This window comes from Pempheris klunzingeri, chromosome 14, assembly GCF_042242105.1.
Source record: "Pempheris klunzingeri isolate RE-2024b chromosome 14, fPemKlu1.hap1, whole genome shotgun sequence".
NCBI classification, from domain to species: domain Eukaryota; kingdom Metazoa; phylum Chordata; class Actinopteri; order Acropomatiformes; family Pempheridae; genus Pempheris; species Pempheris klunzingeri.
This window is the reverse complement of record NC_092025.1, coordinates 9,668,054-9,688,200: the sequence shown is the minus strand read 5'-3', so window position 1 is coordinate 9,688,200 and position 20,147 is coordinate 9,668,054. Positions and strand designations below refer to the sequence as shown.

General features: G+C 40.7%; 1 protein-coding gene across 1 annotated transcript in view; it reads right to left on the bottom strand.

The window, feature by feature from the left end:
- Nucleotides 1-15,202, bottom strand: part of LOC139212849 (connector enhancer of kinase suppressor of ras 2-like) — a 29,069-nt gene extending 13,867 nt beyond the window's left edge. The window contains exons 1-8 of the mRNA XM_070843402.1: nt 15,139-15,202; nt 10,477-10,640; nt 8,495-8,697; nt 7,196-7,301; nt 6,371-6,412; nt 6,156-6,275; nt 3,500-3,559; nt 3,273-3,341 (exon numbers count right to left, since the gene is read on the bottom strand). Coding sequence (XP_070699503.1) covers nt 3,273-3,341; nt 3,500-3,559; nt 6,156-6,275; nt 6,371-6,412; nt 7,196-7,301; nt 8,495-8,697; nt 10,477-10,640; nt 15,139-15,202 — 828 coding nt within the window. The remainder of the gene's footprint in view (nt 1-3,272; nt 3,342-3,499; nt 3,560-6,155; nt 6,276-6,370; nt 6,413-7,195; nt 7,302-8,494; nt 8,698-10,476; nt 10,641-15,138) is intronic.
- Between the last annotated feature and the right edge of the window lie 4,945 nt (nt 15,203-20,147).

Here is a 20,147-nt window from a genome sequence, read left to right as displayed (position 1 = left end):
CTGCAGGCGCTGTCATGATGTGGTAAGCCCCGATGTTGTGTGTTGTGAACAGCTGCATGCCTTGTAAATAGTCTTTAACCCAGTTTTGATGACATTTGGCACAAAAAACATTCCGCCCAGAGAAACACCGTCTGCAGCTGAACCAAATATGCCAGGTCCAGTTTGGGGAGAAAATATCCTCTCTTGCTTGGCTGGCTGCACTGAATTTCAGTGCATCTTGTGTATTCCAAGGAGCTTAAAAACCAGACATTTTTCAGGCACTGACCTAGCAATCACTTTGTTCCTTTCCAAGTAATTTTTCACCTTGACAGTCACTATACAGAAATACTTCACACACAGAAAGTGCATTAAAGGGACACAGGCTGAAACAGACACATTATATAATCTAAAACGTGCTTTATTCCACAATGAAAATATTGTTTTGCTGTGTCTGGCTAAAACATTTTTTTTTATTTAAAGCAGTAAAACCTTTAGTTTTAGCTTTTTTTCCAATGATCTACAGCTCTGCAAATGGTCTGCTTTAAGGTGTTTCTCAGAAAACATCATACCACCGGTTATTTCTTACTTCCACAGGACTGCGGTAACGCTCTCCAGTGTTAAAGTTTACTGTCCTGCATGGAACTTTTTCACGAGTTTCAAGCCTTCCCTATTTATTGACTATGCCTGCACCAGAAACGCAATCTATCACTGCTGTCTGGAGTCATTTATTTTCTGACATGCCTGTCTTTATTTTTTTATAGCCTTTTAATCTTGTGTTCAATAGCACCAAACATTTTTTCTTTAGCTTATTCTTAGCTTGTTCTACATTTTCAAAGTTAATCACAAGGCAGCGCCCGCCTCTGAGGATTTTTTTCCTTCATTCATTTTCTTTTGGTTGATGTAACTCCTTTGCCTCAGCAGCCATTCCTATGTCTTCTTTTCATGGACGAGGATCTTCACATCCAGTGAACTTTGGTCTGTGCCTTACTGCTGGACTTCTCCCAGCTGCCTTAATTATACTGCAGATCCCTGAACTGAACTCCTCTGCTTAATGAATTATTATTTTTAAACCTTTGACGTTATTCTTGTGTCTCTCAGGCCTGCAGATTTTTTCCCTTGCTTTTTCTATAACAACCTTTTCATTGCTTTTCTCCTCCAGTTTGTTATGTTCTCGTGAGGCGAGATGGCGCAACAAATCCTGGGCCACCACAGACACATCTAGTCCAATACAGTATCACCTTGTTTCTCCAAAAGTTTCATCTTGGCTAATGCCACCCCTCATGGGATGTTAATGAACAACCAACCATCACAAATTTGTTCTTAACCATGGGCCAGAATAAATTAAATGTATTAACAATATTTAAGCTGGTTATGGCTGTCATTATGAGTGACAGTGCAGTTTTGGATCAGCGTGTCAACTGAGTTTACATATTGCCATCACCCACTTAAGCTGTCAAACTCACTCAGCTGCTGCTCATTATTTCAGCAACAGCCTCAGCAGGACATCTTTCCATCAGCACCACATCGCCAGTATCAACCTGGGAACTTTGGAACTGTGTGCCAGTTCCATGCCACATACTGATAATACAGTGTAAATACAACATAATAATCTCCACTTTATACTGTTTTTCCAGCTAATGTTCAAGAAATGAATATACTTTACTGTTTTGTGCTGTCAATCGAGCTGCAAATTTAAAAAGCTGCTGTAAAATAAAAAGTGAAACAAAACAAAACATCTCATGTAATGCACAGGTGATATTAACAACCCCAGTATTGTGCATGCATGGCCTACCGAGTCATCATTATTGTTATTAATGACACCAGTGCTTTTCCTGCTTAGACAGGTTAAAATATGTACACAACAAAGGGTCTGTTGGGATTTTGTGTATTTCTTTTGGCTCCTTATGAGAAGCATGCACTGACATCTCCCTACTTTTGGCAGCCTTTAAACTATGCGTCACAGCGAGATGAAAGAGTCTTGACGCCAAAATCAACTCTGAATTTGTACTTATTCTTTATAAAAATGGCTGCATTCAGTGGGTGAGATGACTGACTGAAATGAACCTAACTTGAGCTGTGTAATTATCATATGTCGTGCTGTTGCACACACACAAGTACCAATTATTTTAGACAAAAGGGTGATATATTTAAATTGTGCAAGTCTTTGCTCTCATTTGCACTGAATTTACACTATACAATGCCCACTACAGCATGAGGAAGTGTGTGCAGATTTTTTCTCTTAAAAAAAAAGCAGTGAAGGGCCAATTATTTGCTGAGGCTGAAGTTAAGCACAGTTGAAGATAATGTGTCACCAAACCCCTTTATCGAAAAAGAAGTATAAACTTGGGGTGCTCTAGTGGCTCAGGGGTTTATGGCACAAACCACTAATGGAAACATCCCTCGTTTGAGTCCAGCCAAGGACTTTTGTTTCATGTTGTTTTCCATCCCTCTCTGCTTTATTCCCTGTTACCTCTCTACTGTGTGTCTTTCCTGAAGCCATAAAAATGCCCCCAACACAACTAACTGGAATGTGAGGGAAATGTCAATCAAGCACAGACCACACATGGCCACAGTGTCCCAAGGAGAGGTTTCATTAATTAGTAAAAAGCCCTGGGAGGCTGCATCGTGGGAGTTTAAACTCTACTAACAGAAATCACATTGAAAGTCATGGTTTTTATCCACAGTTTGTTAAGGGCCCTCAGCAGGTACCTCCTGATCGACTGAAGTGCTCCCGTGAGCACGAGTTCAACGATTTCAACTGATGAGCCGACTGACCCTGTCACAAGTAACATATCCATCCAGACAGAGTAACATATCCACATCCTCAAAATCTACCTACAAGAGGCACTACAGCCAGCCACTTATACAATAACAGGTTCAGTAGTGCTGCACTGGCACACTGTGGATGTACTGCAACACAGATATGAATGTGGATAAAGCATACACATTCCCACAACACTTTAGATTATGGCCTGCACCGTACAGTGTAAATCTTTCATGTGAATACACACAGGTAGGTACAACAGAGCAACATGTGAAGTTAGTGAATAAGGATTTGACGGGGTGTGAGCATAATGTACGGTGGTTATTTTTTATTTGAAAGGCCCGTAAGCATTTCCTGCATTCTTTGTACGCAAAACAGGCATGTATGAATTAAGCAAACTTTTGCATGAACAATCTGCAAATGTAGAAATGCAAAAGAGAAATGCATGAGGAAAAAAAAAAAAGCTAATTCAGACCGCAAATGTGAAAAACACATGAAATAAAGCAGAGAGCAAAAAATGTGGCCTTACCACAGTCTGATGATTGACCTGAATGACTTCATCTCCAGCATGGATTTTCTTACAGCGGTCAGCCAGGGACTGACGGACAGACACAGAGGAAGAGTCATTAACTGCTTCTCCATTTCATTGTCATGACAGACTGTGATGCAACCACCTCACTCTGCATGTTACACTACAAGTAAATGAGCAGTGAGGCAAAGACCTACGTAGGCGAACACAAAGAATCATGTACTTACTCCTTCTGTTGTCCCAGTGATTACATGCAAACCATCATATGTAGATTTGATATACATGCCCTGTGGAAAGACAGCAAGAATATAAATTACTACATTTGAGAGCAAAATCTAGCATAAGGCTCATTTAACACAATGCATCTCAGCACAGCCACACAGCCATTCGCAGAACAGAAACACTGCATATTTGCAAATCTTAGCATTTGCTTTAATCTGCTTGTAGAGTAAAATGGGTAGAAATTTGGATTTATCGCAATTATTTTTCACAAAGTGTTTCATAGAGTGAGTTTCATATTGAGCCCAGATTTGTCTAAGCAGACAAATGGTAAAGTTACTACTGGAAGGTTCTTAAATGTCACATGGGGGTATTTTCAAACATACGCAGCACAAAATGTCATGTTGTAAGTCTCACTCAGTGTTCCTTCAAGCAGACTGAATCAAACATGGAGGATTATTTATCTGCAAACAGTCTGTTTTTTGCAGGGAAGCTAAAAGTCAAAATTTTTCCACTAAAAGAGGTCCCAAGTGCACAGACACAAACATACAAACACACACACACACACACATTCACACACACAGATGTGCATGAGTACACTTGTACACCCTCCCTCTCATACACACACACACACACACACACACTCATAGAGATACTCAGAAGCAGCATGCCAGTCTTCAAGATGAGTGTAAGAGGTTTATTTTTAGGCCACTTGGCCCACTGTTGTGTTCAGGTTTTACTGAACGGATGAGAGAACTTCCATGCCCCCTGCTAGCATTTGTGTGGGGGTGGGGCTTTTATTGTGGCCCCAAGCAGGGTGCTTGTGCCTGAGTGTAGGTCAGTGCGAAGATGGAGTTCAACAAAGTGCTGATGGTTATACAGTGGCAGGGAAAATAAGTGTCTTCTCTGCTACTAAACACGGCATCGACAGTCTCAGAAGCAAGTGCTATAATGTCAGTATAATATACGTGCCATTGCAATCAGAAAATGTAAGCGTTTTGTATTTTGCCTAATTCAAAATGTTCTTTTTGTGTTGCTTTTCATCAACTGACTCACATGCCCACAAGCTCAGCAAAACCTAGTTTTGGTATAGCTGCAGTGAGCTCCATTAGACTCTGGACAGCACAGCAGTACAAAGTGATTATGTTTTACCTCAATACTCGTATTATTTTGAAATGTGGCATGATAATACATCTCGTGCTTAAATTTAAACATTCAACAGCCACTTTTTTTTCCAGACACAACGAAAACCCTCAACAGCAAGGTCTTATTGAATTAGCTCCAGGAACTGGGGAGATGTTTCCCATTTTTTTTAATTAAATTGTTCACTGCTGCGAGCCACATAAAATGAAATTCCCTTCAACTACATTGTATTGGGGTTAAGGCTGAAGTCTTACATATCTGGATATTTTGAATACCTCTTAACCTCAGCAATAAAACCAAAACTATTTGCATGGCTCAATACCTCCAGTGGTAAGTGGTTAAATAATTTTGGTCAACCGGGCCTTTAAGCAAATAGTAAAGCCTGTGTGCTCGGTCCCAAAACACCTGCGTATGCGTGAGGTGTTTGAACGACTGAAGAAAGAGTTAAAAACTGTGATATAACTGGAAGAAACAAATCAGGCAGTTAGTATTAGTGACTGAGCAATCTGAATCTGAGTGAGACACATGCTGCAAGATAATTTGCACATGCCATATCTGAATCAAACAGAATTCAATATGCCGTCAAAGTCATGCTGTTACTATCTCCGTAATTAGTAGGTTTCGCCGTCATACAGCATTATTAGTAGCTTTGTACTTTACTTTTTTGGCAGCTTTTTCCTGTGTTCATTTCATCAAACCTGGAAAACAATTTAACATCTTGATATTTTAAGTATATCAAACCGAGTGTAATAAAAAGTAGGATGACAGTCTGCTTATGTGCAGGTGCCACATGTGTGGGGGGTCTGTGCAGTGTGACGCTGTAAAGCAAAGAAAAGCCAGCTCCGACATTTTTTGGATTTTGGCCCACAGTGGCTGGATGATCAGCTTCACAGAGCTGTCATATCACAAAATGTCAGTTTTCTTGTCATTATTATCAGTTCAGAACTAGGTATCCAACTTTGAGTAAACTTTGAAAATTATGTAGCACTTATGGTTTAATTTGTTATGTGGAAAGTCGTACCAGTAAGGTATTTTTCAAAGAAATAGGGCACCTACAAGCCATGGTAAATGCAGAGATATTGCTCAGTATTTTCTTTTTCATTCCATACAAACAGTGCACTTTACAGAGCACAGGGAATGTAATTAGAGTTTTTTTTTTATGTGGAAACTACCAGTATATTAAAAATAAATGCTACACACTTCACTTTATGTTTGTGGGAAGATATTTTTGGGTGTTTGTGAGTAGTTATGGTGAAAGTATTCAGCTTTATCGTGGAAGCTGTGGTGTCGACCTTGCATTGTAATTACGGCTAAAAATGTATATTACTTGGTAACCATATAACCATTTCCTATTACATCAATACGGGGTAACTGGTTAGTTATTTTTTGCAATTACTATGTAATGAAGCAGCCTGTAATTTACTCTAAGCATCGTCTGAAGACATACTGGGTAGCATGACCAATGAGAAACACTGAAAAAATGAGTGTGGTTCTTTAAGTGTGACTGAGCTATAGTCTTACCAGTCCTTCAGTGGATTTTATGTTGGCTAGCTGCACAACCTCCAAATGTGCCGCCTGGGACACCATGGGATCCGAGGACAGGGAGATAATGTGGTCGCACACTCCAGACAGAGTTTTACACTGGGGAGGACACATTAGGGGTGAATACAATCTTTATGTTTGTGCACTATAGCTTGATTTCCATTTGATCCAGTGCAATGAAGCCAGCAACTCACCACATGCAGGATTTTGTTCTCTGTTTCGTACACAGAGCAGTCCTGGGGAACATTCAGAGAGCAGTGTTACCTCCAGAGAATGTGTCAAAATGGAGTTATTATTGGCATTTCTGCTGTAGGTGGATATAAGCAAAAACCGAGCAGCTTGGCACCTATAACCCCCAACACTCCCACACAGGCATGCACAAACACAAAACAAATGAATCACCAATGCGGAGGCATGACTCTCTCTCTCTTTATCTCTCTCTCTCTTTCTGCCAGTCTACCTCTCTCGGCCTTCAACTCTCTCCCTATCGCCTCTTTCACACCCACCTTTAATTTTTCCCACTTACATTTTCCTCTTAACTCTGTGTAAACATCACCGTCCACAGACACCTTCCTAAAACCTATTCTCTGTCATTATTAACTGATCTCCCAGGGTCGTAGAGGGCTGACTGTGACTGTCAGCATTCACAGGACAAACACGAACACGCTGATATTAAAATCTTATCTGTGATAAGTTTCTCACATTTAATCTGATCTGCAGCGTCTTTAGTTTTGTAAAAACGTCTTCACGCGTGTTTCAGCTGTAGCTGAATTAGGCGTTTCTTTACATGACAAAAAACATATGCACATAATAATGTATAAAAAAATGGACACAAGTGTACTTTACATCCAAGACAAATTAGAATGCATTTTGGCATCACCATAAAACTCTCGTGTGGGGAATCAGGTTGCTCTTGCCTCGAGGAAGTAGTTTGATCTAAAACTGAAGTGCGATAAAGTAGTAGTAGTTTCTTGGCCTTGAGCTGTATATAATAATATTATGCAATACAGTTTATCTACCTGTTGTACAATTGTAGTGAGCTCCAGACACAGCTGGATCACGTTGTTTCTAGTCACGGAGTAGTCTGCCACTGCAGCAAATGGCGACCTGAAAAAGAAGGAGCACCTGGAATGAACCATTAGATCATTCTTCTTTTGAGACTAAATCATTGGTAAATGTGTGGGAACATTTCCAAACACACAGTCGTGCACATCAGCGCGCGAACACGTACACACACGTTAGGATTCATTCATTTCTATTCATGTTTTTAAAGTTTTTAGCGGATCTGAAGTCAGATTTCAGAGAATAACATTAATGCTTATCATTCACTTAAAGACGTGAATAAAAATTATTCAGTAGATAATATAGATATATATATATGTATGTATGTATGTATGTATGTATATATACACACACACACACACACACACACACACACATATATATATATACAGCATCATTCATCATATAGATTAAAAGCCAATATGCACTGACATTGTGTAAGGATTAATTAAACTGTTTTTATTGTGACCTCACCTGTGCATTCAGTACAATGACAATCACAGTTTCATTTTAATTTCCACATTTCTTCTCTGTACTCCAGAACATAATAAATATAACTCCAGAGTGCATTTTGTCAACAATGATGCATTCAAATATGATAATGGAACATCAGAGATTCAGATTTCAATTAGAATAGATGCTGTAGATTGATGATTATATGAGAAAAAAAAAACAGAAATTCACTTTGTTATTTCCGCTGAATGCTGTCTGCTTTGAACTTCTAAATTCATCAAACACACACGCACGCACGCTCACACACACACACACACACAGACGCAAACACATTGGCACAATCCCACAGAGAGGAAGGGATAAAGCAACATATAAATAGACTTGCTCAGTGCCTTTTTGGCCACCCTGTCAAAGTCTACTTATATAAGGCCTTTACTCATCTTTTCTTGTCATCTGATTGGTCATGGACATAACATAAAAAACAAAACCCGTCTGTGCGTGGTAAAACACACTAAAATCCCTCACACACATTCCATGATGCCGAATGAACAAGATTTTCTCCTTCCTGTTTGAAGAATACAACACAATCATAAATATGTATCTAAGATTAACTTCGGCAATTGCCCAAGGACCAATAATTCAATCAAAGCTATGCAAAAATTTGAGACTATATTAGTCTGAATCAGAGCTGTTATCGTGACACCAAATTCCAAAGAATAAAAGAAAAACATTGCGTGTGCAGTTTACACATGCCCTTTGACATGTGTGGAAGTATTACAGGTGCACCTTTTTGCAAATCTCACCTGTCCAGCCACGCCAGAAGGCTTTTGGCTGCAGCAATCAGGTCCACCACGGAGGTAAGGAAGTCGTTGGGCAGCTTGTGGGTGGCTCGGCCATCGTAATGGCCGCTGCGCCGCCTGCCTGTGATGAAGTTCTGCAGGTTCTTGGCAGATGCATTCAGCTTATGAGAAAGAGTCTTCAGATTCTCAGTCTCCAGCCCATAATTCTAGAGGAGAGAGGAAAGCAAATTCGCTCTGTTTGACCAGTTTGTCAGTGTTTGTTTTATCTGTGGTGCATTCCAAGAATTTCTGCAGTGTGGAGACTGAAACCAGTTGTTGTCGTGACACTGCTCTGTGAATAAAAAAGGCCACTGACGGAGGAGCCCACCTTGTCGCGCCACAGAAGACGCTGCTCACATAAAGAACATGTGAGGACTGAAACCACTGACCCGTCCACCCAGCCCTGCTCCCCTCCAGCTGTCACTTTAGATGTCTAGGGATAGTAGAACAGTCATTACCCTGAACGGCAAACTGCACGTGCAGGCCTGTGGGCGTCTGTCACATCAGAGTTTCTTGGGAGGGGAGAGCCAGCAGGAGGCCCACTAATCATATTTAATACAGCAGAGACTTAAAACTAAATCCCAGTTACGTAAGGAGCTTTGGGGCTGAAGCAAGGCCCCCCATGCAGTGATGCAGGATGAGAGGACTTTAGATTTAGATTGCATTTGTGACCTCGGTCCACTAAATCTCCATTCAGTCTCTGTACTGTATGTGTCTCTTGGACTAACACATACCCATCTTCATCTCTACTCCACCCTCTAGCCTTTTTTCCTACTTCTCATTCATCCTGTACCACTTTCTCCTTTCATATTTCCTCAGTCCGACTGTTCACCTTTGACACGCCTACAACCATTTGCTCCTCAAATGCAAAAGAGAGCTTCACATTATCATTCATAGAAACTGTACTTGCACAAAGCTGGGGAGGAATAAAATGCCATAACTGGTAAGTAATATCTCAAACAGCAACACCAAATATTTCCTATTTTCTGCTTATTCATTTTGAGGATTTTCTGCTTTTCTCTATTTTATATCGCTGTAAACAAACAATATGAAGATGTCACTTCAGGCTCTAGTTTCTGTAACACAGATTTATTGACAAAATAATCTACAGATTACATGATACATCAGTAAAGAACATAAAGAACTTATATTCTTTGACTAAATGTGTCATTATTATTCAGACAGAAACTACTGTGTTTCACACTAGAGGAAGAGACTCTCCTCAACAGGAAGTTACATCGTTGGTCATTGGTTTCTCTGATGTGGCTGTGATCCTGCTGACCTGTGTCACAAGGTAACACGGGCCTTAGGCTGCTGCAGCGACACGTGGAGTGTTACAAGCTGTATAAATATTAGGATTTCACTGTTTCAGCAGCACATTAGCCCAATCAGCAGAGCAGCAGTCTACCCTGCTGACACACGCAAAACTTGTGTTTCTGAGGCTAAGAGCAGAAATCACTTCAAGAGGAGGCTGTAATCCGTGTCAGCACCAACGACAGCTATAAGATTTGCCTGCAGAGGATACATCGACCAGATTATGAACTCTGGCAGATTTTCTGTGATGTTTAAAAACGGAGGCAAATTAAATAATTTTCCGTGTTGAGAAGTTCCAAGCTCTCGCTGATACTTGTGAGAAAATTATGTTTATTTTGACAAAACAATCCAAATTCATTTATTCCTGAGATTATTAACAGACTTCACAGGTGATAACTTGCAAACACACAGCTGAGACATCATCACTATCAGTTGAAACTTTAAAAAGTCAACTTTTAAGGACTAAAAAAAACCAACTTTATTCTCTAACTTGATGACAACATTTTGGGGGTATCTGATTAGATGAGGAGGCACCAAATGTGCTACAGTAACTTCATCCAACAGCAGTGGTCGAGAAGTCTGAAGTGACAGTGCAGTGTAGTGGGAAGACAGCGTGGGAAGCTTGGACTCACCAGAGCACAGAGTAAGTCCACAGCCTCCAGTATGAGCTCCTGGTGGCCAATTCTGGACACTCCTAAATCCTCCAGCTCCTGGTGGGTGATACGCAGCAGCTGGTCCCCCCCTACTTTCTCCCTTTCAAACGTCTTGATGTACTGCTGCAGGCAGTCGTCCAGGCCTGAGGGAAGCACACAGGATAACACGAAAACTTTCAGCACAGCACGACAAGGTGAAACTTTTGTTTGCTGGCAATATCAGATTTTCTGATTTCTTGTGAGGGCTCTATTTGCATAATGTGTTCTAATAGGGCTTGATATCACTTTCCCTGCCAGAATATGTGCTGTAAATCTTGAAAGTGTGAGCACAGGTTGTATTTTGTTATGTCCTAAGTGTGAAACAGTCCGTGTCAGACAAGAAATGTGACAGATTCCCCCTCGTCAACAGTCCTGAGGTGCATTTTCAGCTTTAAACCAGAGAAAGCTTTCAACTAAAAAGGGGCTGTGTGTGCTCAGCTTGTTTTACATATTTCACTGCTGCAGCAGGTGTAAAGTATTTCAGTGAAGCAGTTGTTGCAGCAGACTAAAACAAACTGACTGATTCTGCATCTCCTATTTGCGTCAACAGTTTTCAGCGTATCAGCTGAGGTTTGAAACTGGGTACTCATGCATCATGCATCAGTACAGTAAATGCAGGGGAAGATATAAAATTAAGAGCTCTTACAAAAGAATTAAATCGAGTACAACAGCATCACAAGGAAAAGAATTACAAGAATCAATTGTCGTGGACTTAAATGAACCCTTCTCTGAGAGAAAAGTCAATAAACACCACCTGTGATCTGCTCACAGGTGGTGTTTATTGAAGTGCATTTTCTATAGTGGTTAAAGATATTGCGTACCCCATCTGTACTCAATTATACCACTGCCCTAACCACATAGAATTATGTTGAAACCATGGACATTGTTCACTGTTAGAAATAACTGCTGTAAACAGCAAATTAATTTAACTCTGCAAATAAATTTCGATTTTTTCTACATGGGGCGTTTCTTGATTTTCACTATAAACATGGTATTAAGCTGAAAAACTAAAACTCAATTTAGGGCTGCTGGCGATTTTTTTCTCTCTTAGTCATAGATCGGTGGATTACTTTCTCGGTTAATCATTTGGTGTATGACATGTCAGAAAAATGTGAAAAATGTAAAATCTTAATTCCATAGAGCCTGAGGTATGTCTGATATTCATATCTCTATTACAGAAGGTGAAGAAAACCAGCAAACACTGACAACACAAAGAATTAAATGATTCATAGATTATTATAATGGTTAATGGGTATACATTTTTTGTCACTCTAAATTGCCGAATCATTTCAGCTCCATCTCATTTTTTTATATACAGATATTATATTATATATAGTATATCTATAATATATCACAGCCAAATGTCTAGAAAGTGCTCTGCACGCTAACTGACTATCCTTTTACCAGGAGAGAGAGTAGCCTTTGTGCAGCTTTTTCTATACACTCAGTCTGTTTCTATCTTCCCTGTTAGAGACGGACACACACACACACACACACACACACACACACAAACTGACAACTCTTTGCTCATCTCGCCTTTTCATCGCGGTGGACCAGTCATGTACATGTGACTCAGTGCTGTGCCTAAACCTGATCAAGCATTCAGATCGGGTTTAGCTGGCAGCTAAACGGTGGAGAGGAAACATAGGGAGTTTCATGGTTTTGCATAAAATTTAAAGGCCTAACTAATCAGCCTCTTTACCAAGTTAATTGAGACTCATTATGTCAATGAAGTATTCCCCATGTTGCCATAGAAACCATGAAGGAGGGTTTTGGCAGAGATTCTCCCTGACCACAGGACCAGATAAAGAAATAAGTGAAGAGAGGACACGACGCTCTCCAAAAAGTGACTATATGCTTGCATCTGCTGACTTCATTAGCAATAATTCAAAAGCTCCCATGGGATTTTTATATGATATCATAAAGCATCATTTAGCACTATTTTGATGGATGCAGGACAAATAAAAGACTATTACTGTAACAGTGGCACAAAAGTTTGGTAGTTTTCCCCCTTTAAAACTGAATCGCATATGTTGTTTCAAACTTGTCCTCTTCTGACTTCTCTTGATGGAGTATACTTCGCTGATTGCACAAGTAATCTCCGCCACATCAATTTTCCTGTTCATTTCATGCACGGGTCAGATTATCAGGCACGCCGAGCAGAAATTATAAGCGCAGCACTGATGCGTCCTGATCTCCATTCTAGATAATCCACTGGTAATGAGAGGTAAAACAGATATTTAAGGCTGTTAGCATGGTTATAATGGATTTATGGTAATCTAGCTTTTCATTGATCACTGTCAGAGTGTGTGCAAGAGAGACTGAAAGAACAAAAACACAACTGGTGTACTTCACAAAACATGAATTATGTTAAAGCACACTGTCAGGAGGAGTACAGAGATTATACTAAGCCTGCACTACGCCTGTGCCTCAGAACACACATATACAATTCATAAAAACAATAGTGAAAATGCACCTATCATGTGGTTTGCACAGTCAAGAACTAATTTTCAGCCAAAGCTGAATTTCTTTTCTCTTTTGTAACGAGAATCTCTTCTTGAAGGCGGCTTTGTCACAGCTGGGAATAGAGCGTCGTGCTCAAACAAAAACACAAACGGGGGGTGGAGAGTGGGATTGTGGGAAGGTCACGGGGTGCCCCTATTTGGCCTCCAGTGACATCACGGAGCAGTATGCTAATAATGGAACCTGTGAATGCTAACGACAAAACACTGCCAGTCCTCAGGAGCTGAGAATGGATGCGAGACAAGAATGAACCCCCCCCCCCCTCTCTCTCTCTCTCTCTCTCCGTTTCCCCTCCCTCAGTGTCTCTCAGTGCCACTCTGTCCCTCACTTTAAATTACCATTACTGGGCTCTGGGCACAGAATCGTCTCTGCTCCACTTGTCAGATGTGGGACACTGAAGAGTCCTCTCTCATACCCAATCTCCACTTCTACGCTTCCTGCGTTTCTCACTCGTGCTACCAGCTTATTTACAGATCATCTTAGATCTCACTTGAACCGTTGTGGTCATTCTGTCTTCGCCGTTTCCTCCACATCCTCTCATCCCTGTGTGTCCTTTGTCTGAGTAAATCCTCCATGAAGATACACTTGCATTTTGTGTCTTCACCGAGCCTGCACAGTCACACCACAAACGCCCTGTTTAAACGGCAGAATGAGATTCAGGTACAATTTCCCACACAAATCTAAGAGAAGGTCTTCATATCAGCAATCATAATATGTCTGAGCCAGCAGAAAAAGGCCTTCAGGCTTAGAATTATGACTAAGGCTCTGTGTGTGTGTGTGTGTCTGTGTGTGTCTGTGTGTGTGTTGAGGCAGTAAAGATGTACGTCTATGTTTCATCTGGAGCATCTCTGAGGGGCTGTGGCCTGACACGTGAGCACGTGGCTCAGCAAAACAACACACTGGACACTGAAACAGTTATTGTACAACACAAGGACTCAGACAGCATCCTCCAACTGAGTTGAACATTTACACGTTCATTTTGTACATATTTGATGCTAAAAGACAGCTAGTAGTAATTACTTAGCAATACAAACAGACAAAAAAGTGGCAAATCGATGGAGATCTCCTGACTGGCTTGTGCAGGCCATTTAAAGGTTTTACGCAGACAGCTTCCCTCCAAGGAAACCTCTCATCCATCACAGCTAACCGAGTCTTATGACTGATTAATTGATTTTAACAACGGCACATTAATCTCTTCAACTTCAACTGAGGCCTCCCCTCCAGTAATTACAGTTCAGTTTCATCTCGATCTTGAGAGACCCTATCGGTGCAAGTGTATCTGAGCCTGTCTGCTGGGTGTTTCCCAGATTTGAAGAGATGTTGTGATTTTACACTCAAAAATACTCTTGCGCCTGAATAAATCTCTAACTTGCAGTCAGCGCTGATGTGCTTCTAAATACTAATGGACGAGCATCACCTTGGGTTTCAGTGCACTTTGAGGTTTTAAAACTATCTAAGCTAGTCTTAGATGATGCTCTACCAAGTCATCTGTGACTTCTAAATGACTTCAAGCATCTGTGGATCCACACAGATGGCTGCACAAGCCCTCGCACTGAGGAGAGATTGTGTTTTAAACATTGCACATACGAGATTTAGTCTCTCACTTGACCCTGTTTTCCTTAAGTACAGATTCTGACCCCTCAGATCCAGAGAGAAGGGTAATTATCTCTGTGTTATTACTGGATCCCAGCTTCCTGCGAGGCAGCTCCGCGTTAACAATAAACCACCGCAGGACACAATGGAGCTTTTAACGCGTTTTGTGCCATTTCAATACGTTTGGCTCTGGAGAACACGTTGGAGAAGAAAGGACGAGTCGTCTCCGCGCTGAAACTGCCCGACAAAAATCGATCAAGTGATTTAAGGCTGTGGTTAAAAAGCCTTCAGCGGATGAGGCGAGGATCCGAGGCTCAGCAGGTGTTTTGTTCTCTTTTGGCATCTCGAGTGAAGAAGCTGCGTTCAAATGCATGTCGATGCAACACCACATGCAGCAGATATATATAAATATAAATACATATCGTCATTGCAACCGAGCAGTTTGGTGCTGCTGGTGTGTGCGTGGGGCTGTGGATGAAGCCTTACCCTTCATCCAGTCAACCACTTGACTGGAGCTCCACTTGCTCACAGGCTCCATAACCAGTGCCATGGTAGAAGTTTGTCTTGTTCACGCTTGACAAAAGAAAAACACTCCCAACAAACCCACCCCCCCTCTCCTCAAAAAATGTTGTCAAATAAAAGTGTAGAAATCAATCAAATAAAAAGCAAAGGCTCTGTTCAGTCCTCCCTGCCGGGTTTGGGTGTTTGCAAACAAAAAGAGGTAGGTCCAAAAAGGTCCAAAATGTCGTGTAGAGGAGCCTGAGCGCAGCCCAGCAGATTTACGCACATTCCTGTGCTGCGTGCTCGCTTGAAAGAGCTCTTTTATTTGTCATTCGTGTCAGGCTCAGCGGCGGCGATGCTGGTGGGTCCGTGCAGCCCGGCTCCAGCTTCCAAAACACATCCCAGCACCATCCAGAGCAGAGGAGGACAACGCGCAGACCGTCAGTCCATGCTGGTGTCTGGGAAGGTTGGGTCCGCTCTGAGCATCCTCCCTCATACACAGACATGGAGTCACAGCCCTCACCGTGCGAAGTGCGGTGCTATGAGGGGTGGTTGATGCCACATGGAGCCAGAGGGAGTCTGAGCAGGAGAGCCGTCTTAATGGGAATTAATGATATCCAGATTATGCCGGATTTTGATAAGTGCTGAGTCCATGAAAAGCTTGGATGAGTGGCAGTTCAAGCATGAACAGGCAGAAATTAAGAGCCACACTAATGGGAAAAAAACAGGAACAGGAAAACAGGAAATTCAATTTATTCATTACATTGATATTTTTAGATGATGATTTTTTTTTTTTTTTACAATCCTTCCAAACACTTGCAGGAAAGCAGCATAGACTGAATGTAGGCCACAGTGACCTTTGTGAACTGCAAATTTTGAAGTTTTGAGTTTTGTTTTACAGGCGTCACCATCTTGGGTTTTTTTTTTTAAACCAGAGATGAACTAGATTAACTAAGTCTAAAGTCCTAAAGCATACCCTGCTTTATCATCTATTTTCCTCTAAATGGGACCATAATTTACTAAATGAAGATCATGCTGTGTTGAAGAAGATTGTAAACTAGTGACTGAGACCATAAACTCATTTGAAAGTGTTTACTGAGGTAATAAATCTAGTGAGAAGTAGGGTCCTTTTCACATAGGCTTCCATTCATTCAGACTTCTCTTTGGAACCAGCAAAGAGTCTCCCCCTAATGGTCACTAGAAAGAATGCAGGTTTAAGGCACTTCCACATAGGCTTCACTTTTCGGACCCAGAAACTACGTTCACTTCTTCTATACAGTCTGTGGAAAGTAGTGGTAGTAATAATAGCGATCGTATGAATTGGTGTACATTTATATCATTTGAAAACAGCACAGTGGCAGTGCAGCTGAACTCAAACCGTCCATGGACCCATAATGGTACTGCACATGATGCTCCCAAAGTGCACCCACGGCTCTTCCTTTGTTCAATGTAGTTGCACTAAAGGAGTTTATTTAGTAATTAGTGAACTCGTGTCTGTTATTTGTACTGTCACATTGTGTGATGTACTGCAGTACAGTGGTGAGTAGGTTATTTTTCCAAATTCAGATTTTCAATTGGGACTCCAGTTATCGTCCAGTTAGTGGGTTTTGGTTTTTGTTTCACTGTTGTGTGATTGACTGGCATCGCTCCTTTGCTTTTTATATTTGTGTGTATTTGTCTGATGTAGTTTTTTCATCATGGACACCAAATGGAGGATGTTTGTCCTCATATTCTCTACAGAAGGACATTAGCTAGGTCGCCACACTAACGACGAGCTTACAGTGTGCAGGGTGACAAAAGCACAACTCTCACCACCAGCATTCAGCATCGGCCGACCTGCTCACATAATGGGCCTTTCTGATTGTGTTGGCCTGTCGTAAAGCAGGGATAGACAGGGCTTTTGCTGCGTGCTGTTGTCTGCCCGTATAGCTCAGACTGTTCTTAGCTCATCAGGGCATCATGAACACATATTTTGCCATAATTTTTGTTGTCAATAGTTTTCCCATTTGCGTTATCGTTGTCACATAGTTGTGAAATAAAAGGACGTCAATGAATTTTTGTCATAAAAAGTTCTGTTGGCATAATGAACACCTGGTAGAGCAGCCCTAGTAAGCCAGTGGGAGTAGATAATTCTGCAAAAATAGATAGATACGATCCCTCACCGGCTTCCCACCCACAAACTAACCAAGCTGGATGCATTGCAACCATGGACTGGGCTGGTCTGTGTCAAGTGTCAGTGACTGCTTTAATAGATTTTCTTCAGTTTGTTCTTCTATGGGCACAAGCAGTTTCACAAATTCAACTTTGATGGCAGATATGTGATGTTAAAAAACTAAAGGTCGAGCTATTCTCTGTAGTGCATACAGCAACAGAGTGAGCACAACACATGCCCCCAATAAATCCGTTCAACACAATGGTTTTTCTGACAATGATTCCGTCTCCTCTTGCACAGGGGGCACTAATCACCCGTCATACAGGCCACTGTTTCCTCCTGCCGTCTTTGTCGCTGCTCACGCCTCCATCACACAAAGCGCAGTGTAGCGGTCACTAACGAGACAAGGATGCTGACATGAGCCTCGCTTTTAGTCCATGTGTTAGTAAACAGCTTCAGGGTCTAAGCTTAGATTGACTGCATGGATACTCATTGTACAGCAAACACTTCACATTGAATGTCAGGCCAATGTACAACCAACAACTCTCTCATTAAGAGGGAAAACTAATGATTATTCTATAGTACAAATAAATGATGAAAAGTGGCATAAGAAAAAGGACCAGTTCATGTAATTCACATCTAATCAATAGGCTGCGTTAAAATGTTAAATTCATGGGAGTTTAACATTTGACAAAAACAAGAAAATACATGCCTTTGGGCACTAACCAATCATTTACTGACATTTTCCCATGTGGTGCTGCTGATGATATTAATCAAGCAGGGGGATAGGGCCAGTATAGCAGAATCCCAGTGTTGGCACTGACATTCAAGATAATCAATAATCATGAATTAATACAGAGACAGGGAGCTGCTCTGTGTGAAGCTTGATACTGAGTGGATTTCATGAAAATAATATATACAGTAACATGAAACAAGCAGATATACAGCTCTTCTAAACACCAGCTGTGATGCTTTTTAACCTTTGTGATTCATATTTTGCAGCAGATACCGGTCAGAAGGAAACTCCAGCATCACGCCGGCCAAACACCCACAGGAGCCACTGCAGTGCAGTTACAGCTGACACACAGTATCGGCTTTATATAACAGCAGTGCCATTAATTAATGTGGGATTGAAAAATATGCAGTGAATTACCTAAACAATGCTAAACCATACTCCTAGTACTTTCTCCCCATCATCATTAAAAAGACTAAATCCTCATTAACTGCCACAGACAACCACTGCAGTTATAAGGAAAGTCAAAGGTGAACTCCATCGGCGTTGGGGCCGCACTATGAGAAAGGTTGTGTGAAACCTTTTGGGGCGCTAAAAGGGGTTCAAGTGAGGTCACTTGCCTCGAGTGATGTCACTTGAGTCAACAACGGCTGGGTCTGAAGCCTAAATGTTTGAAAAAGAAAACAAAATAATAAATGAGTTTAACAGACGGCTGTAGCCCGCTCCTCCTCTCTCGACGCCAGCAGCTGGGCAGCAACATTAGCCTTACTAGCGTGGCATAAGACACGCATGGGGTTGCATTGTGGGTAATTTAGCTACCAGGTTTAGACCATAAAGAATATGGTGTGGAATAAAGACTATATGTCTGGTTCTGCTGAAGTTCTGAGTCGATGGATGTTATAGGAGTGCTATGCTACATCAGTACTCATTAGCAGTGCACATTCTTTGGTCATTCATTAATTAGGCCTCGTGTGGGCCAACTGTGCACTCTCTGTTTTCACAAATAACTAATAATGTTCTAAATATTTATCTTGCTTCAATTTGAAAATCATTAACAAAGTAAATCTCTGTTCATGTTTATTAATTTTATTATAATATTAACATTGATTAAAAAACAAAAAAAACAAAACAGGGATGTGTCAAGTTTCACACCCACACTGTGATGATATATTTTTATTTACATATTGAGGCTCTTCAAGGTCGTAGTGTTATCTTTAAGATTTCAGAATTAAATTTATATCAATTAAATCCATTCATTCAGAATTAAATTTATATTAATTAAATGGTATATATCATATTAATTGAATGGCTTACAGACACAGACTAACATGGGTGAAGGAACCTTAGTATTATACCTCATCATACACATTTTGCTGTAGTAATGTTTCATGCAGTAAATTAATGATGACTCCTTACTTGGTTCAGCATGAAGGTTTTGTTTGTTGCGTAGTAAACTACTCTGGAACTTTTATTGTGGGCCTCAGGTTCAATAATTAACTACCTAGAATAATGAACTTGAGCATTTATGCACTTTTTCATGTCAGCTAAGTTGGTTCATCCATTTTTTACAGAATAAGATCAGCATCAGCGCTTTTACACTCAACAAGTAAGGTCATTTGTGGCAAGTTAATTTACTCATTTACTGTTCTTATGCGCATGTTTGATGTATTTGTGCCATACATGAGTATTTCCATTTACTTTATATTTAAAACTCCACTTCATTTCAGAGGGAAATGGAAATGGAAATGGAAATAGTTTTTCTGAGCTTTATTTATTTTTCACTTGCAGGCTAAGATTTCACAGTCAATAAGTATAATCGTACAATATGATGCCTTGTTATAGATTAAACTACTCAACAGTCTTTAAAGTAATACTTTAAGGCAGCAGTAATAACAATAGTATACTATACATAACATTATAACATGATGAAATGATCCCTCCTGCACGAGTCCTTTATTTTACTTGATAATATATTTTCATTTGTACTTATACATCTGAGTACTTGTAATTGACTGTACTATACATTATTTATTGTGGTTGTGATTGCAGCAGCAACATGACGTTTTGTGAGGAGGAGGCAAATAGATATAATTGTAGGAGGGAAAGCGA